Below are 18,648 nucleotides of genomic sequence, written 5' to 3'. Positions count from 1 at the left end.
GAGGGGGGTGTGGAGATTAGAGGGGGGTGTGGAGATTAGAGGGGGGTGTGGAGATTAGAGGGGGTGTGGAGATTAATTAGAGGGGGGTGTGGAGATTAATTAGAGGGGGGTGTGGAGATTAATTAGAGGGGGGTGTGGAGATTAATTAGAGGGGGTGTGGAGATTAATTAGAGGGGGGTGTGGAGATTAATTAGAGGGGGGTGTGGAGATTAATTAGAGGGGGGTGTGGAGATTAATTAGAGGGGGGTGTGGAGATTAATTAGAGGGGGGTGTGGAGATTAATTAGAGGGGGGTGTGGAGATTAATTAGAGGGGGGTGTGGAGATTAATTAGAGGGGGTGTGGAGATTAATTAGAGGGGGTGTGGAGATTAATTAGAGGGGGGTGTGGAGATTAATTAGAGGGGGTGTGGAGATTAATTAGAGGGGGGTGTGGAGATTAATTAGAGGGGGGGTGTGGAGATTAATTAGAGGGGGGTGTGGAGATTAATTAGAGGGGGGTGTGGAGATTAATTAGAGGGGGGTGTGGAGATTAATTAGAGGGGGGTGTGGAGATTAGAGGGGGGGTGTGGAGATTAATTAGAGGGGGGGTGTGGAGATTAATTAGAGGGGGGTGTGGAGATTAATTAGAGGGGGGTGTGGAGATTAATTAGAGGGGGGTGTGGAGATTAATTAGAGGGGGGTGTGGAGATTAATTAGAGGGGGGGTGTGGAGATTAATTAGAGGGGGGTGTGGAGATTAATTAGAGGGGGGTGTGGAGATTAATTAGAGGGGGGTGTGGAGATTAGAGGGGGGGTGTGGAGATTAATTAGAGGGGGGTGTGGAGATTAATTAGAGGGGGGTGTGGAGATTAATTAGAGGGGGGTGTGGAGATTAATTAGAGGGGGTGTGGAGATTAATTAGAGGGGGTGTGGAGATTAATTAGAGGGGGTGTGGAGATTAATTAGAGGGGGGTGTGGAGATTAATTAGAGGGGGGGTGTGGAGATTAGAGGGGGGTGTGGAGATTAATTAGAGGGGGTGTGGAGATTAATTAGAGGGGGTGTGGAGATTAATTAGAGGGGGTGTGGAGATTAATTAGAGGGGGTGTGGAGATTAATTAGAGGGGGTGTGGAGATTAATTAGAGGGGGGTGTGGAGATTAATTAGAGGGGGTGTGGAGATTAATTAGAGGGGGGTGTGGAGATTAATTAGAGGGGGGTGTGGAGATTAATTAGAGGGGGGTGTGGAGATTAGAGGGGTGGTGTGGAGATTAGAGGGGGTGTGGAGATTAATTAGAGGGGGGTGTGGAGATTAATTAGAGGGGGGTGTGGAGATTAATTAGAGGGGGGTGTGGAGATTAATAGAGGGGGTGTGGAGATTAATTAGAGGGGGGTGTGGAGATTAATTAGAGGGGGTGTGGAGATTAGTAGGGGGGTGTGGAGATTAATTAGAGGGGGGTGTGGAGATTAATTAGAGGGGGGTGTGGAGATTAATTAGAGGGGGGTGTGGAGATTAATTAGAGGGGGGTGTGGAGATTAATTAGAGGGGGGTGTGGAGATTATTAGAGGGGGGTGTGGAGATTAATTAGAGGGGGGTGTGGAGATTAATTAGAGGGGGGTGTGGAGATTAATTAGAGGGGGGTGTGGAGATTAATTAGAGGGGGGTGTGGAGATTAATTAGAGGGGGGTGTGGAGATTAATTAGAGGGGGGTGTGGAGATTAATTAGAGGGGGGTGTGGAGATTAATTAGAGGGGGTGTGGAGATTAATTAGAGGGGGGTGTGGAGATTAATTAGAGGGGGGTGTGGAGATTAATTAGAGGGGGGGTGTGGAGATTAATTAGAGGGGGGTGTGGAGATTAATTAGAGGGGTGTGGAGATTAATTAGAGGGGGGGTGTGGAGATTAGAGGGGGGTGTGGAGATTAATTAGAGGGGGGTGTGGAGATTAATTAGAGGGGGGTGTGGAGATTAATTAGAGGGGGGTGTGGAGATTAATTAGAGGGGGGTGTGGAGATTAATTAGAGGGGGGTGTGGAGATTAATTAGAGGGGGGTGTGGAGATTAATTAGAGGGGGGTGTGGAGATTAATTAGAGGGGGGTGTGGAGATTAATTAGAGGGGGGTGTGGAGATTAATTAGAGGGGGGTGTGGAGATTAATTAGAGGGGGGTGTGGAGATTAATTAGAGGGGGTGTGGAGATTAATTAGAGGGGGTGTGGAGATTAATTAGAGGGGGTGTGGAGATTAATTAGAGGGGGTGTGGAGATTAATTAGAGGGGGTGTGGAGATTAATTAGAGGGGGGTGTGGAGATTAATTAGAGGGGGGTGTGGAGATTAATTAGAGGGGTGTGGAGATTATTTAGAGGGGGTGTGGAGTATTAATTAGAGGGGGGTGTGGAGATTAATTAGAGGGGGGTGTGGAGATTAATTAGAGGGGGGTGTGGAGATTAATTAGAGGGGGGTGTGGAGATTTAATTAGAGGGGGGTGTGGAGATTAATTAGAGGGGGGTGTGGAGATTAATTAGAGGGGGGTGTGGAGATTAATTAGAGGGGGGTGTGGAGATTAATTAGAGGGGGGGTGTGGAGATTAATTAGAGGGGGGTGTGGAGATTAATTAGAGGGGTGTGGAGATTAATTAGAGGGGGGTGTGGAGATTAATTAGAGGGGGGTGTGGAGATTAATTAGAGGGGGGTGTGGAGATTAATTAGAGGGGGTGTGGAGATTAATTAGAGGGGGGTGTGGAGATTAATTAGAGGGGGGTGTGGAGATTAATTAGAGGGGGTGTGGAGATTAATTAGAGGGGGTGTTGGAGATTATTAGAGGGGGGTGTGGAGATTAATTAGAGGGGGGTGTGGAGATTAATTAGAGGGGGGTGTGGAGGGGGGGTGTGGAGATTAATTAGAGGGGGGTGTGGAGATTAATTAGAGGGGGGTGTGGAGATTAATTAGAGGGGGGTGTGGAGATTAATTAGAGGGGGGTGTGGAGATTAATTAGAGGGGGGTGTGGAGATTAATTAGAGGGGGGTGTGGAGATTAATTAGAGGGGGGTGTGGAAATTAGTGGGGGGTGTGGAGATTAATTAGAGGGGGGTGTGGAGATTAATTAGAGGGGGGTGTGGAGATTAATTAGAGGGGGTGTGGAGATTAATTAGAGGGGGGTGTGGAGATTTTTTGAGGGGGGTGTGGAGATTAATTAGAGGGGGGGTGTGGAGATTAATTAGAGGGGGGTGTGGAAATTAGAGGGGGGTGTGGAAATTAGAGGGGGGTGTGGAATTTAGAGGGGGTGTGTGAGATTAATTAGAGGGGGGTGTGGAGATTAATTAGAGGGGGGTGTGGAGATTAATTAGAGGGGGGTGTGGAGATTAATTAGAGGGGGGTGTGGAGATTAATTAGAGGGGGGTGTGGAGATTAATTAGAGGGGGGTGTGGAGATTAATTAGAGGGGGGTGTGGAGATTAATTAGAGGGGGGTGTGGAGATTAATTAGAGGGGGGTGTGGAGATTAATTAGAGGGGGGTGTGGAGATTAATTAGAGGGGGGTGTGGAGATTAATTAGAGGGGGGTGTGGAGATTAATTAGAGGGGGGTGTGGAGATTAATTAGAGGGGGGTGTGGAGATTAATTAGAGGGGGGTGTGGAGATTAATTAGAGGGGGGTGTGGAGATTAATTAGAGGGGGGTGTGGAGATTAATTAGAGGGGGGTGTGGAGATTAATTAGAGGGGGGTGTGGAGATTAATTAGAGGGGGGTGTGGAGATTAATTAGAGGGGGGTGTGGAGATTAATTAGAGGGGGTGTGGAGATTAATTAGAGGGGGGTGTGGAGATTAATTAGAGGGGGGTGTGGAGATTAATTAGAGGGGGGTGTGGAGATTAATTAGAGGGGGGTGTGGAGATTAATTAGAGGGGGGTGTGGAGATTAATTAGAGGGGGGTGTGGAGATTAATTAGAGGGGGGTGTGGAGATTAATTAGAGGGGGGTGTGGAGATTAATTAGAGGGGGGTGTGGAGATTAATTAGAGGGGGGTGTGGAGATTAATTAGAGGGGGGTGTGGAGATTAATTAGAGGGGGGTGTGGAGATTAATTAGAGGGGGTGTGGAGTTAATTAGAGGGGGGTGTGGAGATTAATTAGAGGGGGGTGTGGAGATTAATTAGAGGGGGGTGTGGAGTTATTTAGAGGGGGGTGTGGAGATTAATTAGAGGGGGGTGTGGAGATTAGAGGGGGGTGTGGAGATTAGAGGGGGGTGTGGAAATTAGAGGGGGGTGTGGAAATTAGAGGGGGGTGTGGATTAGAGGGGGGTGTGGAAATTAGAGGGGGGTGTGGAAATTAGAGGGGGGTGTGGAAATTAGAGGGGGGTGTGGAAATTAGAGGGGGGTGTGGAAATTAGAGGGGGGTGTGGAAATTAGAGGGGGGTGTGGAAATTAGAGGGGGGTGTGGAAATTAGAGGGGGGTGTGGAATTAGAGGGGGGTGTGGAAATTAGAGGGGGGTGTGGAATTTAGAGGGGGGTGTGGAATTAGAGGGGGGTGTGGAAATTAGAGGGGGGTGTGGAAATTAGAGGGGGGTGTGGAGATTAATTAGAGGGGGGTGTGGAGATTAATTAGAGGGGGGTGTGGAGATTAATTAGAGGGGGGTGTGGAGATTAATTAGAGGGGGTGTGGAGATTAATTAGAGGGGGGTGTGGAGATTAATTAGAGGGGGGTGTGGAGATTAATTAGAGGGGGGTGTGGAGATTAGAGGGGGGTGTGGAGATTAATTAGAGGGGGGTGTGGAGATTAATTAGAGGGGGGTGTGGAGATTAATTAGAGGGGGGTGTGGAGATTAATTAGAGGGGGGTGTGGAGATTAATTAGAGGGGGGTGTGGAGATTAATTAGAGGGGGGTGTGGAGATTAATTAGAGGGGGGTGTGGAGATTAATTAGAGGGGGGTGTGGAGATTAATTAGAGGGGGGTGTGGAGATTAATTAGAGGGGGGTGTGGAGATTAATTAGAGGGGGTGTGGAGATTAATTAGAGGGGGTGTGGAGATTAATTAGAGGGGGGTTGTGGAGATTAATTAGAGGGGGGTGTGGAGATTAATTAGAGGGGGGTGTGGAGATTAATTAGAGGGGGGTGGGTGGATTAATTAAAGGGGGGTGGGTTAATTAAAGGGGGGGTGGGTTAATTAAAGGGGGGTGGGTTAATTAAAGGGGGGTGGGTTAATTAAAGGGGGGTGGGTTAATTAAAGGGGGGTGGGTTAATTAAAGGGGGGGTGGGTTAATTAAAGGGGGGTGGGTTAATTAAAGGGGGGTGGGTTAATTAAAGGGGGGTGGGTTAATTAAAGGGGGGTGGGTTAATTAAAGGGGGGTGGGTTAATTAAAGGGGGGTGGGTTAATTAAAGGGGGGTGGGTTAATTAAAGGGGGGTGGGTTAATTAAAGGGGGGTGGGTTAATTAAAGGGGGGTGGGTTAATTAAAGGGGGGTGGGTTAATTAAAGGGGGGTGGGTTAATTAAAGGGGGGGTGGGTTAATTAAAGGGGGGGTGGGTTAATTAAAGGGGGGGTGGGTTAATTAAGGGGGGGTGGGTTAATTAAAGGGGGGGTGGGTTAATTAAAGGGGGGGTGGGTTAATTAAAGGGGGGTGGGTTAATTAAAGGGGGGTGGGTTAATTAAAGGGGGGTGGGTTAATTAAAGGGGGGTGGGTTAATTAAAGGGGGGTGGGTTAATTAAAGGGGGGTGGGTTAATTAAAGGGGGTGGGTTAATTAAAGGGGGGTGGGTTAATTAAAGGGGGGGTGGGTTAATTAAAGGGGGGGTGGGTTAATTAAAGGGGGGGTGGGTTAATTAAAGGGGGGGTGGGTTCATTAAAGGGGGGGTGGGTTCATTAAAGGGGGGGTGGGTTCATTAAAGGGGGGGTGGGTTAATTAAAGGGGGGGTGGGTTAATTAAAGGGGGGGTGGGTTAATTAAAGGGGGGTGGATTAATTAAAGGGGGGTGGATTAATTAAAGGGGGGTGGATTAATTAAAGGGGGGGTGGATTAAAGGGGGGGTGGATTAAAGGGGGGGTGGATTAATTAAAGGGGGGTAAATTAATTAAAGGGGGGTGGATTAATTAAAGGGGTATGGATTAATTAAAGGGGGGTGGATTAATTAAAGGGGGGGTGGATTAATTAAAGGGGGGTGGATTAATTAAAGGGGGGTGGATTAATTAAAGGGGGGTGGATTAATTAAAGGGGGGTGGATTAATTAAAGGGGGGGTGGATTAATTAAAGGGGGGGTGGATTAATTAAAGGGGGGTGGATTAATTAAAGGGGGGTGGATTAATTAAAGGGGGGTGGATTAATTAAAGGGGGGTGGATTAATTAAGGGGGGGTGGATTAATTAAAGGGGGGGTGGATTAATTAAAGGGGGGGTGGATTAATTAAAGGGGGGGTGGATTAATTAAAGGGGGGTGGATTAATTAAAGGGGGGTGGATTAATTAAAGGGGGGTGGATTAATTAAAGGGGGGTGGATTAATTAAAGGGGGGTGGATTAATTAAAGGGGGGTGGATTAATTAAAGGGGGGTGGATTAATTAAAGGGGGGTGAATTAATTAAAGGGGGGTGGATTAATTAAAGGGGGGTGGATTAATTAAAGGGGGGTGGATTAATTAAAGGGGGGTGGATTAATTAAAGGGGGGTGGATTAATTAATTAAAGGGGGGGTTCAATGTACATACCGGTACCGTAAATAAATAAGCCCTACCCTAAAAATAAGCCCTAGTGTGTTTTGTGTGACTAAAATTAATATAAGACCCGGTCTTATTTTCGGAGAAACACGGTAACAGTTTGACTGTTCAAAAACACCCCACAAAGGCCTACCATTTGTAAAAGTAGACACTCCAGGGTATCTCATAAGGTGCATATTGTGCCTTAACATGCCCCCATTTTTTTACCATTACATGCCAAAGTATGTGGTAAAAAATAATTTTGTGCATTTTTTTTACATACGGATTGCATTTTTGCTGGGCATTTTGTATATTTCATGTGTGCCACTAAGTTCAAACCCCCCATATTATGCTCAGCTAAGTCTTCTGAGTAAAAGGACACCCCCATTGTATGTCTATGGCATTATTTTGTGAAGCTACAGTGCCATATAGGAGACCAAGCCATATCAGTTTTTACCGAACTTTGAATTTTGACGCCGGGCCTATGTGCAATTTCCAAGCATCTTCGCAGGTTTTAAATTCGAACTACCCCACAAAGGCCTACCATTTCTTAAAGTAGACACCCCAGGGTATTTCAAAAGGCATATTTTGAACCTTAGCGTGGGATCATTTTTCCGCTAGCTTGTACCAGGTGTAGTGGTAATGAGCGTTATTAAATGTATTTTTTTACTTTTTAAAACTATTTTTTAAACTTTTGTTTTGCTTATTAATTTTTTTAAAGTTTCCTAAACTTTCGTAAAACTTTTTTTTACAGATTTAACATTTTTCTAAGCTTTTTTTTACGTTAACCCCTAACTAGCAGTAAGCAGCACTAACAGTAAATTCCCCATTTTCACATAACTCCCACCCACCCCAACTAGCAAAATATTTAATTATACAATATTTAAATTAGTTAATTAAATAAATTTAAACCCTGAGGGTTAAAAATTAAATAAAAGTTAATCGTCAGGGGTTAAAAAAAATTAGATCACAGTATAATACTGTGATCTGTATTTTGATCACTGTAGGCAGTGATCGAATGGCAGGGAAGGGGTTAATTTTTATTTGGACTGGGTAAAGGGTTTATTTTTTTTAATTTTTTACTTAAACGTTATTAAAACTTTTTTTAACTTAATTTTTTTACTTTTTAAAGCTTATTTTTAAACTTTTTTTAACGTTAACCCCTAGTTAGCCTAATACTAAATCCCCCAATTCCCCACTAACTTCCACCCTCCCCAGCTAGCTAAATTTATAATTTTAAAATATTTAAATTAATTAATAAAATAAATTTAACCCCTGAGGGTTAAAAAAAAAAAAAAAATCAGATCATAGTAAAATGTAATCCCTGCCAATTGATCACTGTAGTCAGTGATCAATTGGCAGGGAAGGGGTTAATTTTTTATTAAAATGGGTAAAGGGGAGTAAAGGGGGGTGGGATTTTAAATAAACTTTATTTTTTTGTCACCAGGGGGCAGGATCAATCAACACTGATCCGTCTCCCTGCACTTCACACTGAACCCGGAAGTGCAGGGAGGCGGAGGCGAGTATACAGAACACATGTGCCCGCTCTGACATGCTGTCAGAGCGGGCACATGTACTGGGGCAGCCGGATCCGGTGCTCCCGGTCTGCCTCTAATACAGAGGCAGACCGGAGCACCATTAACCCCACGATCGCGGCGATCTGGGGTTAATATTAACCCCTTAAGACCGCAGCCAAATGTACAAGTTGTGATAAAAAAAAAATGTAAACAAACCACAGAATTTTACTATATGTCTGTTCAACAATAATTTACCTCTTTCATACTAAGTGCACCCACACGTATTATATATCATTTTGTTCAGGGGAAACAGGGCTTTCATTTAATATCAAACATTCATGTATGGAACTCCATTTTATATGAATAAAATCTAAAAAACTTGAAAAAATTATGAAATCTTGTTATTTTTCAATTTCAGCATGGCAATTTAACTGTTAATGTCAGAATATATTCGGTTTTCCTGCAATAAAAAAAATACATATTTGTATTCAGAAATGTCTCACGAGTAAAACAGTACCCCCCATGTATAGGTTTTATGGGGTTTTGGAAAGTTACAGGGTCAAATATACGACTTGTCCATTATTTTATTTTCTGCAAAGAAATTTGACAGATTGGTTTGAGTGACCTAGGTTGCCTTTTAGACCGTATGGCAGCCCAGAAATGAAAATTACCCCCATCATGGCATACCATTTGAAAAAGTAGACATCCCAGGGTATTCAAAATGGGGTATGGCCAGTCTTTTGTAGTAGCCACTTGGGCACAAACCCTAGCCAAAGTTAGCGGGTTTTTTTGTGTTTTCTTTTTTTTTTACATAAAATCTGTACTTTCACTGATAATATTATTGTTAGTATATAGTTTACTGCCCTGAAACACTCCTAGTTCTGCTCAGTGAGGTCTCACGAGCGCCATGGTACCCCCCATGTATAGGTTTTATGGTGTTTTGGAAAGTTACACGGTCATATATACGGCTTATCCATTTAGGCTTTATTACATTGAAATTTGGCAAAGTCATTTTCTGGGCCTATATCGCATTTGAGAGAGCATGGCAGCCTGGGTAATAACATTTCCACTATTATGGCATACCATTTTCAAAAGTAGGCAACCCAGAGTATAAGAAATGGTGCATTGCAAGATGTTTGGTCTAACCACTTTATCAGAAATGAAGGGCCCACATAGGGGTTATAGCTTTATTTGTGCTTTTTCACGCACATGAACTCCATTTTCACATGACATTTCATATTCCTGATATGAGTTATTGCAACAAAGCCTCACTATTTGTATTTAACATTGTCTCCTGAATGTAACAGTACCCCCATGTACTAGATTCTCTGTTTTGGGGGGGGGGAAGTCATGGGGACAAAAATATTAGCTGTCCTTTTCAAAGTTGGCAATTTAACAAAGTGATTTTCTGGGTCTATCTCGCCTTTGAGAGAGCATGGCAGCCTGGGTAATAACATTTCCACTATTATGGCATACCATTTTCAAAAGAAGGCAACCCAGAGTATAACAAATGGCATAATTTGAGATGTTAGGTCTAGCCATTTTAACAGAAATGCTGGGCCCATGTAGCGATTTCTACTTTGATTTTTGTCTTTTTAATCAGATAAATAGCATTTTCACTGAAAATGTCATAATACAGATATTAGTTAGTGCACTAGAGACTTGGTATTTTGATTTAACACTGTCTTCTGAATATAACGGTACCCCCACGTACTATTATTTCAGATTTTACTGATAAGTCACAGGGCGAAATATATTAGATGCCCTTTCAGCTTGTAAGTTTGCCAATATTATTTTCTGGGCCTATGTAGCTTTTCAGAGAGTATGGCAGCCTGGGTAATAACATTCCCACCGTTATGGCAAACCATTTTCAAAAGTAGGCACCCCAGAGTATAACAAATGGCATCATTTGAGATGTTAGGTCTAGCCATTTTAACAGAAATGCTGGGCCCATGTAGCGATTTCTACTTTGATTTTTGTCTTTTTAATCAGATAAATAGCATTTTCACTGGAAATGTCATAATCCTGATATTAGTTAGTGCACTAGAGACTTAGTATTTTGATTTAACACTGTCTTTTGAATATAACAGTACCTACGAATATAACATGTACCATGTTTCCAGGTTTTTATTATATCACATGAATAGAACAGTACCCCACATACACTTTGATCTGAAGGCAGAGAGAGGCAGATAGATCTTTGATATCACATAGAGAGTCACTGTGCGAAAAGTTTGAGAAGTAAAAAAAACGAAAAAAAAAAAACTATTTAGAAACATAGAAACATAGAAACATAGAAACATAGAATGTGACGGCAGATAAGAACCATTCGGCCCATCTAGTCTGCCCAGTTTTCTAAATACTTTCATTAGTCCCTGGCCTTATCTTATAGTTAGGATAGCCTTATGCCTATCCCACGCATGCTTAAACTCCTTTACTGTGTTAACCTCTACCACTTCAGCTGGAAGGCTATTCCATGCATCCACTACCCTCTCAGTAAAGTAATACTTCCTGATATTATTTTTAAACCTTTGTCCCTCTAATTTAAGACTATGTCCTCTTGTTGTGGTAGTTTTTCTTCTTTTAAATATAGTCTCCTCCTTTACTGTGTTGATTCCCTTTATGTATTTAAATGTTTCTATCATATCCCCCCTGTCTCGTCTTTCCTCCATGCTATACATGTTAAGATCCTTTAACCTTTCCTGGTAAGTTTTATCCTGCAATCCATGAACCAGTTTAGTAGCCCTTCTTTGAACTCTCTCTAAGGTATCAATATCCTTCTGAAGATAGGGTCTCCAGTACTGTGTACAGTACTCCAAGTGAGGTCTCACCAGTGTTCTGTACAATGGCATGAGCACTTCCCTCTTTCTACTGCTAATACCTCTCCCTATACAACCAAGCATTCTGCTAGCATTTCCTGCTGCTCTATTACATTGTCTGCCTACCTTTAAGTCATCAGAAATAATCACCCCTAAATCCCTTTCCTCAGATGTTGAGGTTAGGACTCTATCAAATATTCTGTACTCTGCCCTTGGGTTTTTACGTCCAAGATGCATTATCTTGCACTTATCCACATTAAATGTCAGTTGCCACAACTCTGACCATTTTTCTAGTTTACCTAAATCCTTTTCCATTTGGCTTATCCCTCCTGGAACATCAACCCTGTTACATATCTTAGTATCATCCGCAAAAAGACACACCTTACCATCAAGACCTTCTGCAATATCACTAATAAAAATATTAAAGAGAATGGGTCCAAGTACAGATCCCTGAGGTACCCCACTGGTGACAAGCCCAAGCTTCGAATATACTCCATTGACTACAACCCTCTGTTGCCTGTCACTCAACCACTGCCTTACCCATTCAACAATATTGGAATCCAAACTCAAAGATTGTAGTTTATTGATAAGCCTTCTATGTGCAACAGTGTCAAAAGCCTTACTGAAATCGAGGTAAGCAATGTCTACTGCACCACCCTGATCTATAATTTTAGTTACCCAATCAAAAAAATCAATAAGATTAGTTTGGCATGATCTCCCTGAAGTAAACCCATGTTGTCTCTGATCTTGAAATCCATGTGTTTTTAGATGTTCAACAATCCTATCCTTTAACATGGTTTCCATCACTTTCCCCACTACTGAAGTTAGGCTTACTGGCCTATAGTTGCCCGACTCCTCCCTGTTACCTTTCTTGTGAATGGGCACAACATTCGCTAACTTCCAATCTTCTGGGACTACTCCTGTTATCAATGATTGGTTAAATAAATCTGTTAATGGTTTTGCTAGTACACCACTTAGCTCTTTTAATAGCTTTGGGTGTATTCCATCAGGTCCCATTGACTTATTTGTCTTTACTTTTGACAGTTGAAATAGAACCTCTTCCTCTGTAAACTCACGTGTAATAAATGACTCATTTATCCTTTTTCTTAACTGAGGTCCCTTTCCTTCATTTTCATCTGTAAATACCGAACAAAAATATTCATTGAGGCAGTCAGCTAGACCTTTATCCTCATCTACATACCTTCCTTCTTTTGTTTTTAATCTAACTAATCCTTGTTTTACTTTTCTTTTCTCATTTATGTATCTAAAAAAGGTTTTGTCCCCCTATTTTACTGACTGTGCTATTTTCTCTTCTGTGTGTGATTTGGAAGCTCTTATAACTTGCTTAGCCTCTTTCTGCCTAATCTTATAGGTCATTCTGTCTTCCTCACTCTGGGTTTTTTTATAATTACTAAATGCTAACTTTTTGTTTTTTACTATTTTGGCTACATCTGTGGAGTACCACAGTGGTTTCTTGAATTTTTTGCTTTTACTGACAAGCCTAATGCAATTTTCTGTTGCCTTCAGTAGTACAACTTTTAAATAATCCCATTTCTTTTGGACTCCATTTAAATTGCTCCAGTCTGATAATGACTCCTTTACACATATTCTAATTTTGGAAAAGTCTGTTTTTCTAAAGTCTAAAACTTTTGTTTTTGTGTGGTGTGACTCAGTCACTGTTCTTATATTAAACCACACTGACTGATGATCACTGGATCCTAAACTTTCACCTACAGTAATATCTGATACCAAATCTCCATTTGTTAACACTAAATCTAGTATGGCCTCTTTACGAGTTGGCTCCTCAACGACTTGTTTTAGAGACAATCCCAGTAGGGAGTTTAGAATATGTGTGCTCCTGGCACAAGTAGCTATTTTTGTTTTCCAATTTACATCAGGAAGATTAAAGTCACCCATGATGATAACTTCCCCCTTCATTGTCATTTTAGCTATTTCTTCAACTAGTAGATTATCTAACTCTTCAATTTGTCCTGGGGGCCTATAAATCACACCTACACGAGTTACTGTGTGATTACCAAATTCTAACGTAACCCAAACTGACTCTATGTTCGCCTCACTAACCTTTATTAGGCTAGATTTTATGCTATTCTTTACATACAGGGCCACCCCTCCCCCTTTCTTGCCTTCCCTGTCTTTTCTATATAAAGAGTACCCTGGTATTGCTATGTCCCAGTCATTTTTCTCATTATACCATGTCTCAGTAACAGCGACTAAATCTACACTATCAGTTGCCATTATTGCCACAAGTTCATGGATCTTATTCCCTAAACTGCGAGCATTTGTAGACATGACTCTAAGCTTATCATTTTTTAACACACTTGCTACAGGCACCTTCTGTCCTTGTTTTGGGGGACAATTGGATTGATGTTTTATCACCCTTTTGCCCCCCCCTCCTAGTTTAAATACATCCTAGCAAAACCTCTTAACTGCTCACTGAGAACATTTGTTCCCTTTTGAGAAAGATGCAAACCATCTTTTTTGTACAGTTTATTTCCATTCCAAACAGAGCTACCATGAGCAATAAAGCCAAATCCTTGCTCCCGACACCATTTTTTGTAACCCTTTCAGTGCTAATCACAGCATTAACCCTGTGATCAGTTTTTTATTGGGAAGTCACATTTCAAGTACTACAAATGTAGTATTTTGAGTTGTTTGGTGTAGCCACTTTAGAATGGCTAGCGTAAACAGGGACAGGCCAAGGTCAGGGGAATCCAGAATTCAGAGTAGTCGGTAAAACAAGCCAATGGATCGGTACAGGCAGCTAACAAAGCGTAGCCAGGACAAGCCGAGGTCAGAAATCCAGGTAAATCAAGCAAACAAACTGCCAAAGTCCCATACAGAGTGATTCAGAAATTCAGCTCTGTATGGTAGACTTTGAAACAGTCTGTTATGCAGAGGGCGGGTAGAGATGAGCAGGTTGGACAATAAAAACTGGAGTCCTTTCGGACTCCTTTCTTGTAGCAAACACAGCACTTTTTTTGGGGAGCTTTTTTTACTAGGGGTGGATGGGATTCGGGAAGGGAAGTGTTTGCCACAAAGTCTTTGGAGATCTCCTGATTCCAAAGTGGGATTGGGGGGCTGGGTAAATAACATACGGGACAAAATGCTTAATGTGAATTCGAGGAAAGGGCAGGGCCTACCTATGACCTCTTTTGTATAGAGGACATAGGCATTGAAAATTGCAATCTGGCTCACGTAGATTGCAATTTTCTTGTACCAGGTCCTAGTTTTTCGGTTCACCAGATAGGGCTTTATGCACCGGTCAGCCAATTCTACTCCCCCCATAAACTTGCTGTAGTCTACAATGCACTTCGGCTTTTCCAGATGCTCAGTGCTACCTCTCACAGACACTGGCACTGTACTTTCGTCATGCATCGTAGACAGCATGTATACATCTTTCCTATCTCTGAAGCGAAGAGCAAGCAACTCATCCTGGCGGAGAGCTGAAGAGGAACCTCTACTGCTTCTGCCACTTGCCAGGGCTTGGGGGAAACCCCTGCGATTCTTCCTCACTGTGCCACAGGCTAGGGTTTCAAAACAATATAAATTTTTAAATAATTCTATTCTGGTATAATAATTGTCAACCCATAGCCTATATCCCTTATTCAACAAGGGAAGGATTAGATCCCAAACAATCTTGCCACTTGTACCCACAGAATCAGGGCATCCTGGTGGGTCAAGATGGCTATCCTTCCCCTGGTAAATGCGAAACGCCCATGTGTAACCAGTACAGGATTCACATAATTTATAAAATTTAACGCCATATCGGGACCGCTTCGATGGAATATATTGCTTAAATAGCAGTCGACCTTTAAATTTCATAAGGGACTCGTCAATTGAAATATCTTTATCGGGGACATAATTTTCAGAAAATTTGTCTGACAGGAGTTGAATAAAGGGCCGAATTTTATATAGCCTGTCAAACAGTGGGTCGTTTCTAGGGGGACACAGCGAGTTATCATTAAAATGAAGGAATCGCAGCAGTTGCAGGTAGCGATCCCTCAACATAACCTCAGGGAAAAGAGGTGTAGCCAGGATACGTTGCTTGCTCCAGTAGGACCTGATACTGGGCTTTTTTACAATACCCATCATTAGGGTTAAAGCCCAAAACCGCTTCATCTCTGCGACATCCGTGGGTCTCCACATATTCCTGCGACCATGATGGGACCCCGGATGTGCAGAGAGATACTGCATAGCAAACAAATTCGTTTGCTGAGCCATGAGCTCAAATATATCGTCTGACATAAAGAGCTCAAAAAAACGAATTGGCTCGCAGTCGTCCACTGTTACAGTGATGCCAGGTGTAACAGTGAACAGCGGTATTTCTGGGGCCATCATATTTGGAGGCACCCAGTCTCTGCCTGGCATTGGGCTTGCTGAGCGTCCTCTTGTGAGTGGTGGTGGGGCACCATCACTTGAGGTCTCACTCAGAGGCTCAATGTCAGAGGCAGTGATAGTGTAACTGTCTTGCAGAGTGTCACTATCACTGCCTGCCAGAATGGCATACGCCTCCTCGGCTGAGTAGCGACGTGCCATTCTAGGGGGACAAATTAATTAATTTATATACTAAAGTGGGTAATTAATTATCTACCTGCCTAACACCTACTACCCGCCCTCAAAAAATAATATAAATGTACTGATCACAGTATAGGCAGCTGCAATCAGTACACTGAAAGGGTTATTTTCAGATCTATAAAAATAACCCTAAAAAAAGTCAGTCTGATCAGAGAGCCCTCTGATCACAGTGATCACTGATACAGTACTGTACAGCAGATAAACTGTACAGTTTAGTGATCACGGCAGCGGGGAAAGGGTTAAGGGAGATTTGGGTTGCTGCGACTGACACAAAGGGTCAAAAAAAATTAGAAATAATTTTTTTGACCCAAAAAAGTTTTTAAAACTGAAAGGGTTATTTTTTGATCTGTAAAAATAACCCTAAAAAAGGTCAGTCTGATCAGAGAGCCCTCTGATCACAGTGATCACTGATACAGTACTGTACAGCAGATATACTGTACAGTATAGTGATCACGGCAGCGGGGAAAGGGTAATGGAGATTTGGGTTGCTGCGACTGACACAAAGGATCAAAAAAAATTAGAAATAATTTTTTTTGATCCAAAAAAAAAATAATAAATAAATACCCTAATCAGGTTGATCACAGTAATATGCTGTGATCAGCACTGAAAGGGTTAAATAAAATATAAATTTTAAAACTTTAAAAAAAAATTTAAACTTTCTTTTTCCACAGGAGCTGCAAAAACCACGATCTCTCTGCCTCTCTCTCTCAGATCGAAGTGAGGTGAGGAGAGGGGCAGAGACAATGTGTCAGCCAGTGATCTGAGATCATTGGCTGACACATACTAACAGTGATCACAGTGACTGGCTGTCACTGTGATCACCTCCTACAGATCGCGGTAATTGGCCACAGGGGGATGCCTGGGAGGTACAGGCATGCCCCCCACCGCGATCTGTAGGGGGCTAATGGCTGCAGTTACATGTGTCAGCCAATGGGCTGACACATAGTAACACTGATCGCACTGACAGGCTATGGCAGCCTGTCAGTGTGATCAGACTGCAGCCTGACAGTTCAGATTGCGGTCACTGACCCCAGGGGGGCTGCCTGGGGGGCCAGGCATGTCCCCCGACCGCGATCTGCTGCAGAAGAATGCGGCCGGCTCCATGTGTCAGCCGATTTCAAATCGGCTGACACATGGTAAATACCGATCGCAGTGACAGCCTGTCACTGCGATCGGAAGCTGCAGACCGCGGTCCCCAGGCACAGGGGGGCTGCCTGGGGGGCCAGGCATGCCCCCCGACCGCGATCTGCAGCGGCCATGTTCCGCCAGCCACGTGGGGCTGAAGACCGCCCAGGACGTACTATGCCGTCCTGCGGCGTTTAGAGCCGCCCAAATAAGGACGGCATAGTACGTCCTGCGGTCTTAAGGGGATAACGGGTGACGGACGAGGTCCGTCACTCGTCGTTAAGGGGTTAAAGTGTAATTTATATCATATAATAAACACATAAATCCCAAGTATTCCTATTTAGGAGGAGAAGTCCCTATTTCCCAAATTCCTTTGTCACTCATTTCTATCATAATTGCCCCTCTTTTCTAGGTGCTCCATTTTGTTGGTGAGTCTACAGCAGAGCTCCACCAAAATAATACTGACAGTAGTATGTCTTTAAACTACAACAAATGTGTCTGAGTCTACAGCACAGCTCCACTGCTATAATACTCACAGTAATGTGTCTTTAAACTACAATAAATGTGGTTAGAAATCGGTCTGTATAAATAAGATATATTGCTCTTCAAGTATTCCTCTGTGTCAATTTGAAATGTTAGGAGGCATGCTAAAATATAAATATATAAATAAATATATATATATATATATATATATATATATATATATATATATATATATAAAAAGTCAGGTATAGTGAATTGCCAACTGACATTTAATTGAACTAAAAGTAGGTACACTGAAAGAGATATCATCAATTATTTTTTATTTTTTTTACAATTCAGTTATCTGGAAACTTTTCCACTAAAATGACATCCACTGGGGCACATTAATCAGTATTTTAGATCCAAATGCGTAACAGGAACCCTTACAACAGGGGCGTCAAGTTAGGTCCTCTGGGGCCACAATCCTGCCAGAGGTATAGGATTTTTCTAATTAACATGTAATCAGACCACTTCATTAAGCTAAGTCCCTTTAATGTGTGAATAGCAAAGAAAAGGCTGTGTTTACATTGCAGCCTAGTTACACCTCTAGTGGCAATCAGACGGCCACTCAAAGTGCTTCCTGGATTAAAAGTGTGTATACAGACAAAAGCAACGTATTACCCAATATCCGCCTCTTTTATTACTTCTTATAGAAATTAAAAATAAAATACGTTTCCCAGATAGTTTATCCATTAGTCATATTCACATTATAAAAAATGTCTTACTGCCAATCAAATCATCTAAAAAAAACTACATTAAGTCAGAACATGTAACCTAGTGTAAACTTATTAATTTTGGCTCGTGTGGCTTGCTGTCCTTACGAGACGATCAGCTACAGTGAGTTGATGCACCTTTAATCAGCAGTAGCTTGTTCTCCGTAGCCTCTCGATTCCGTTCAGCGGGGTGATGTTCGGGCGTTGAACCCCACTCCTGCTTCTCTTCCTCAGCCAAAGCTCCGTGAGTCTCCATAACAACCTTTCACAGAGGGTAACATCCCCTGATCACTCTTATCCCCGCCTCTTCCTGGGTTAGAAGTTACTTCCGGTCTCTAATCCTTCCTGTTACCCTGAACTGAGTACAGGCGCTGATTGGTACTTCTAGGGACTTTGAGTTACACTCCAAGCCTGCAAAGTTTATACACGGTTTAAAGGAGACGGTCTCTGTTGTAATATTATTAACCTATTAGTCTAAATATATATTTTAGGAAATACTGCTTTGCTGCTGGATATAACTGGTGTATACCTATGCCAATCAATCCACTTTTCTGGGACACTTCTAGTAGAGCTTTGAATATAGACATACTCGTAAATTTTTATTTTTGCTGTACTTTAATGGTTTTATAATAAAACAAAGAGGGGAAGGTAGGATTGCTAGTTACTTGTATTACTTTTTTGTTGTTTTTTTTTTTTTTTAGTAGAAAGATGTATTGT

General features: G+C 42.5%; 1 protein-coding gene across 1 annotated transcript in view; it reads right to left on the bottom strand.

Annotated features, from left to right (window-relative positions):
• Window positions 1-18,217, bottom strand: part of TMEM242 (transmembrane protein 242) — a 96,698-nt gene extending 78,481 nt beyond the window's left edge. Inside the window, exon 1 of the mRNA XM_063443414.1 lies at window positions 18,070-18,217. Coding sequence (XP_063299484.1) covers window positions 18,070-18,187 — 118 coding nt within the window. The 5' untranslated portion in view covers window positions 18,188-18,217. The remainder of the gene's footprint in view (window positions 1-18,069) is intronic.
• Between the last annotated feature and the right edge of the window lie 431 nt (window positions 18,218-18,648).

This window comes from Pelobates fuscus, chromosome 2, assembly GCF_036172605.1.
Source record: "Pelobates fuscus isolate aPelFus1 chromosome 2, aPelFus1.pri, whole genome shotgun sequence".
Classification (NCBI taxonomy): Eukaryota; Metazoa; Chordata; class Amphibia; order Anura; family Pelobatidae; genus Pelobates; species Pelobates fuscus.
Note: the sequence above shows the minus strand (reverse complement) of the source record. Positions and strands in the feature narration are given on the sequence as shown.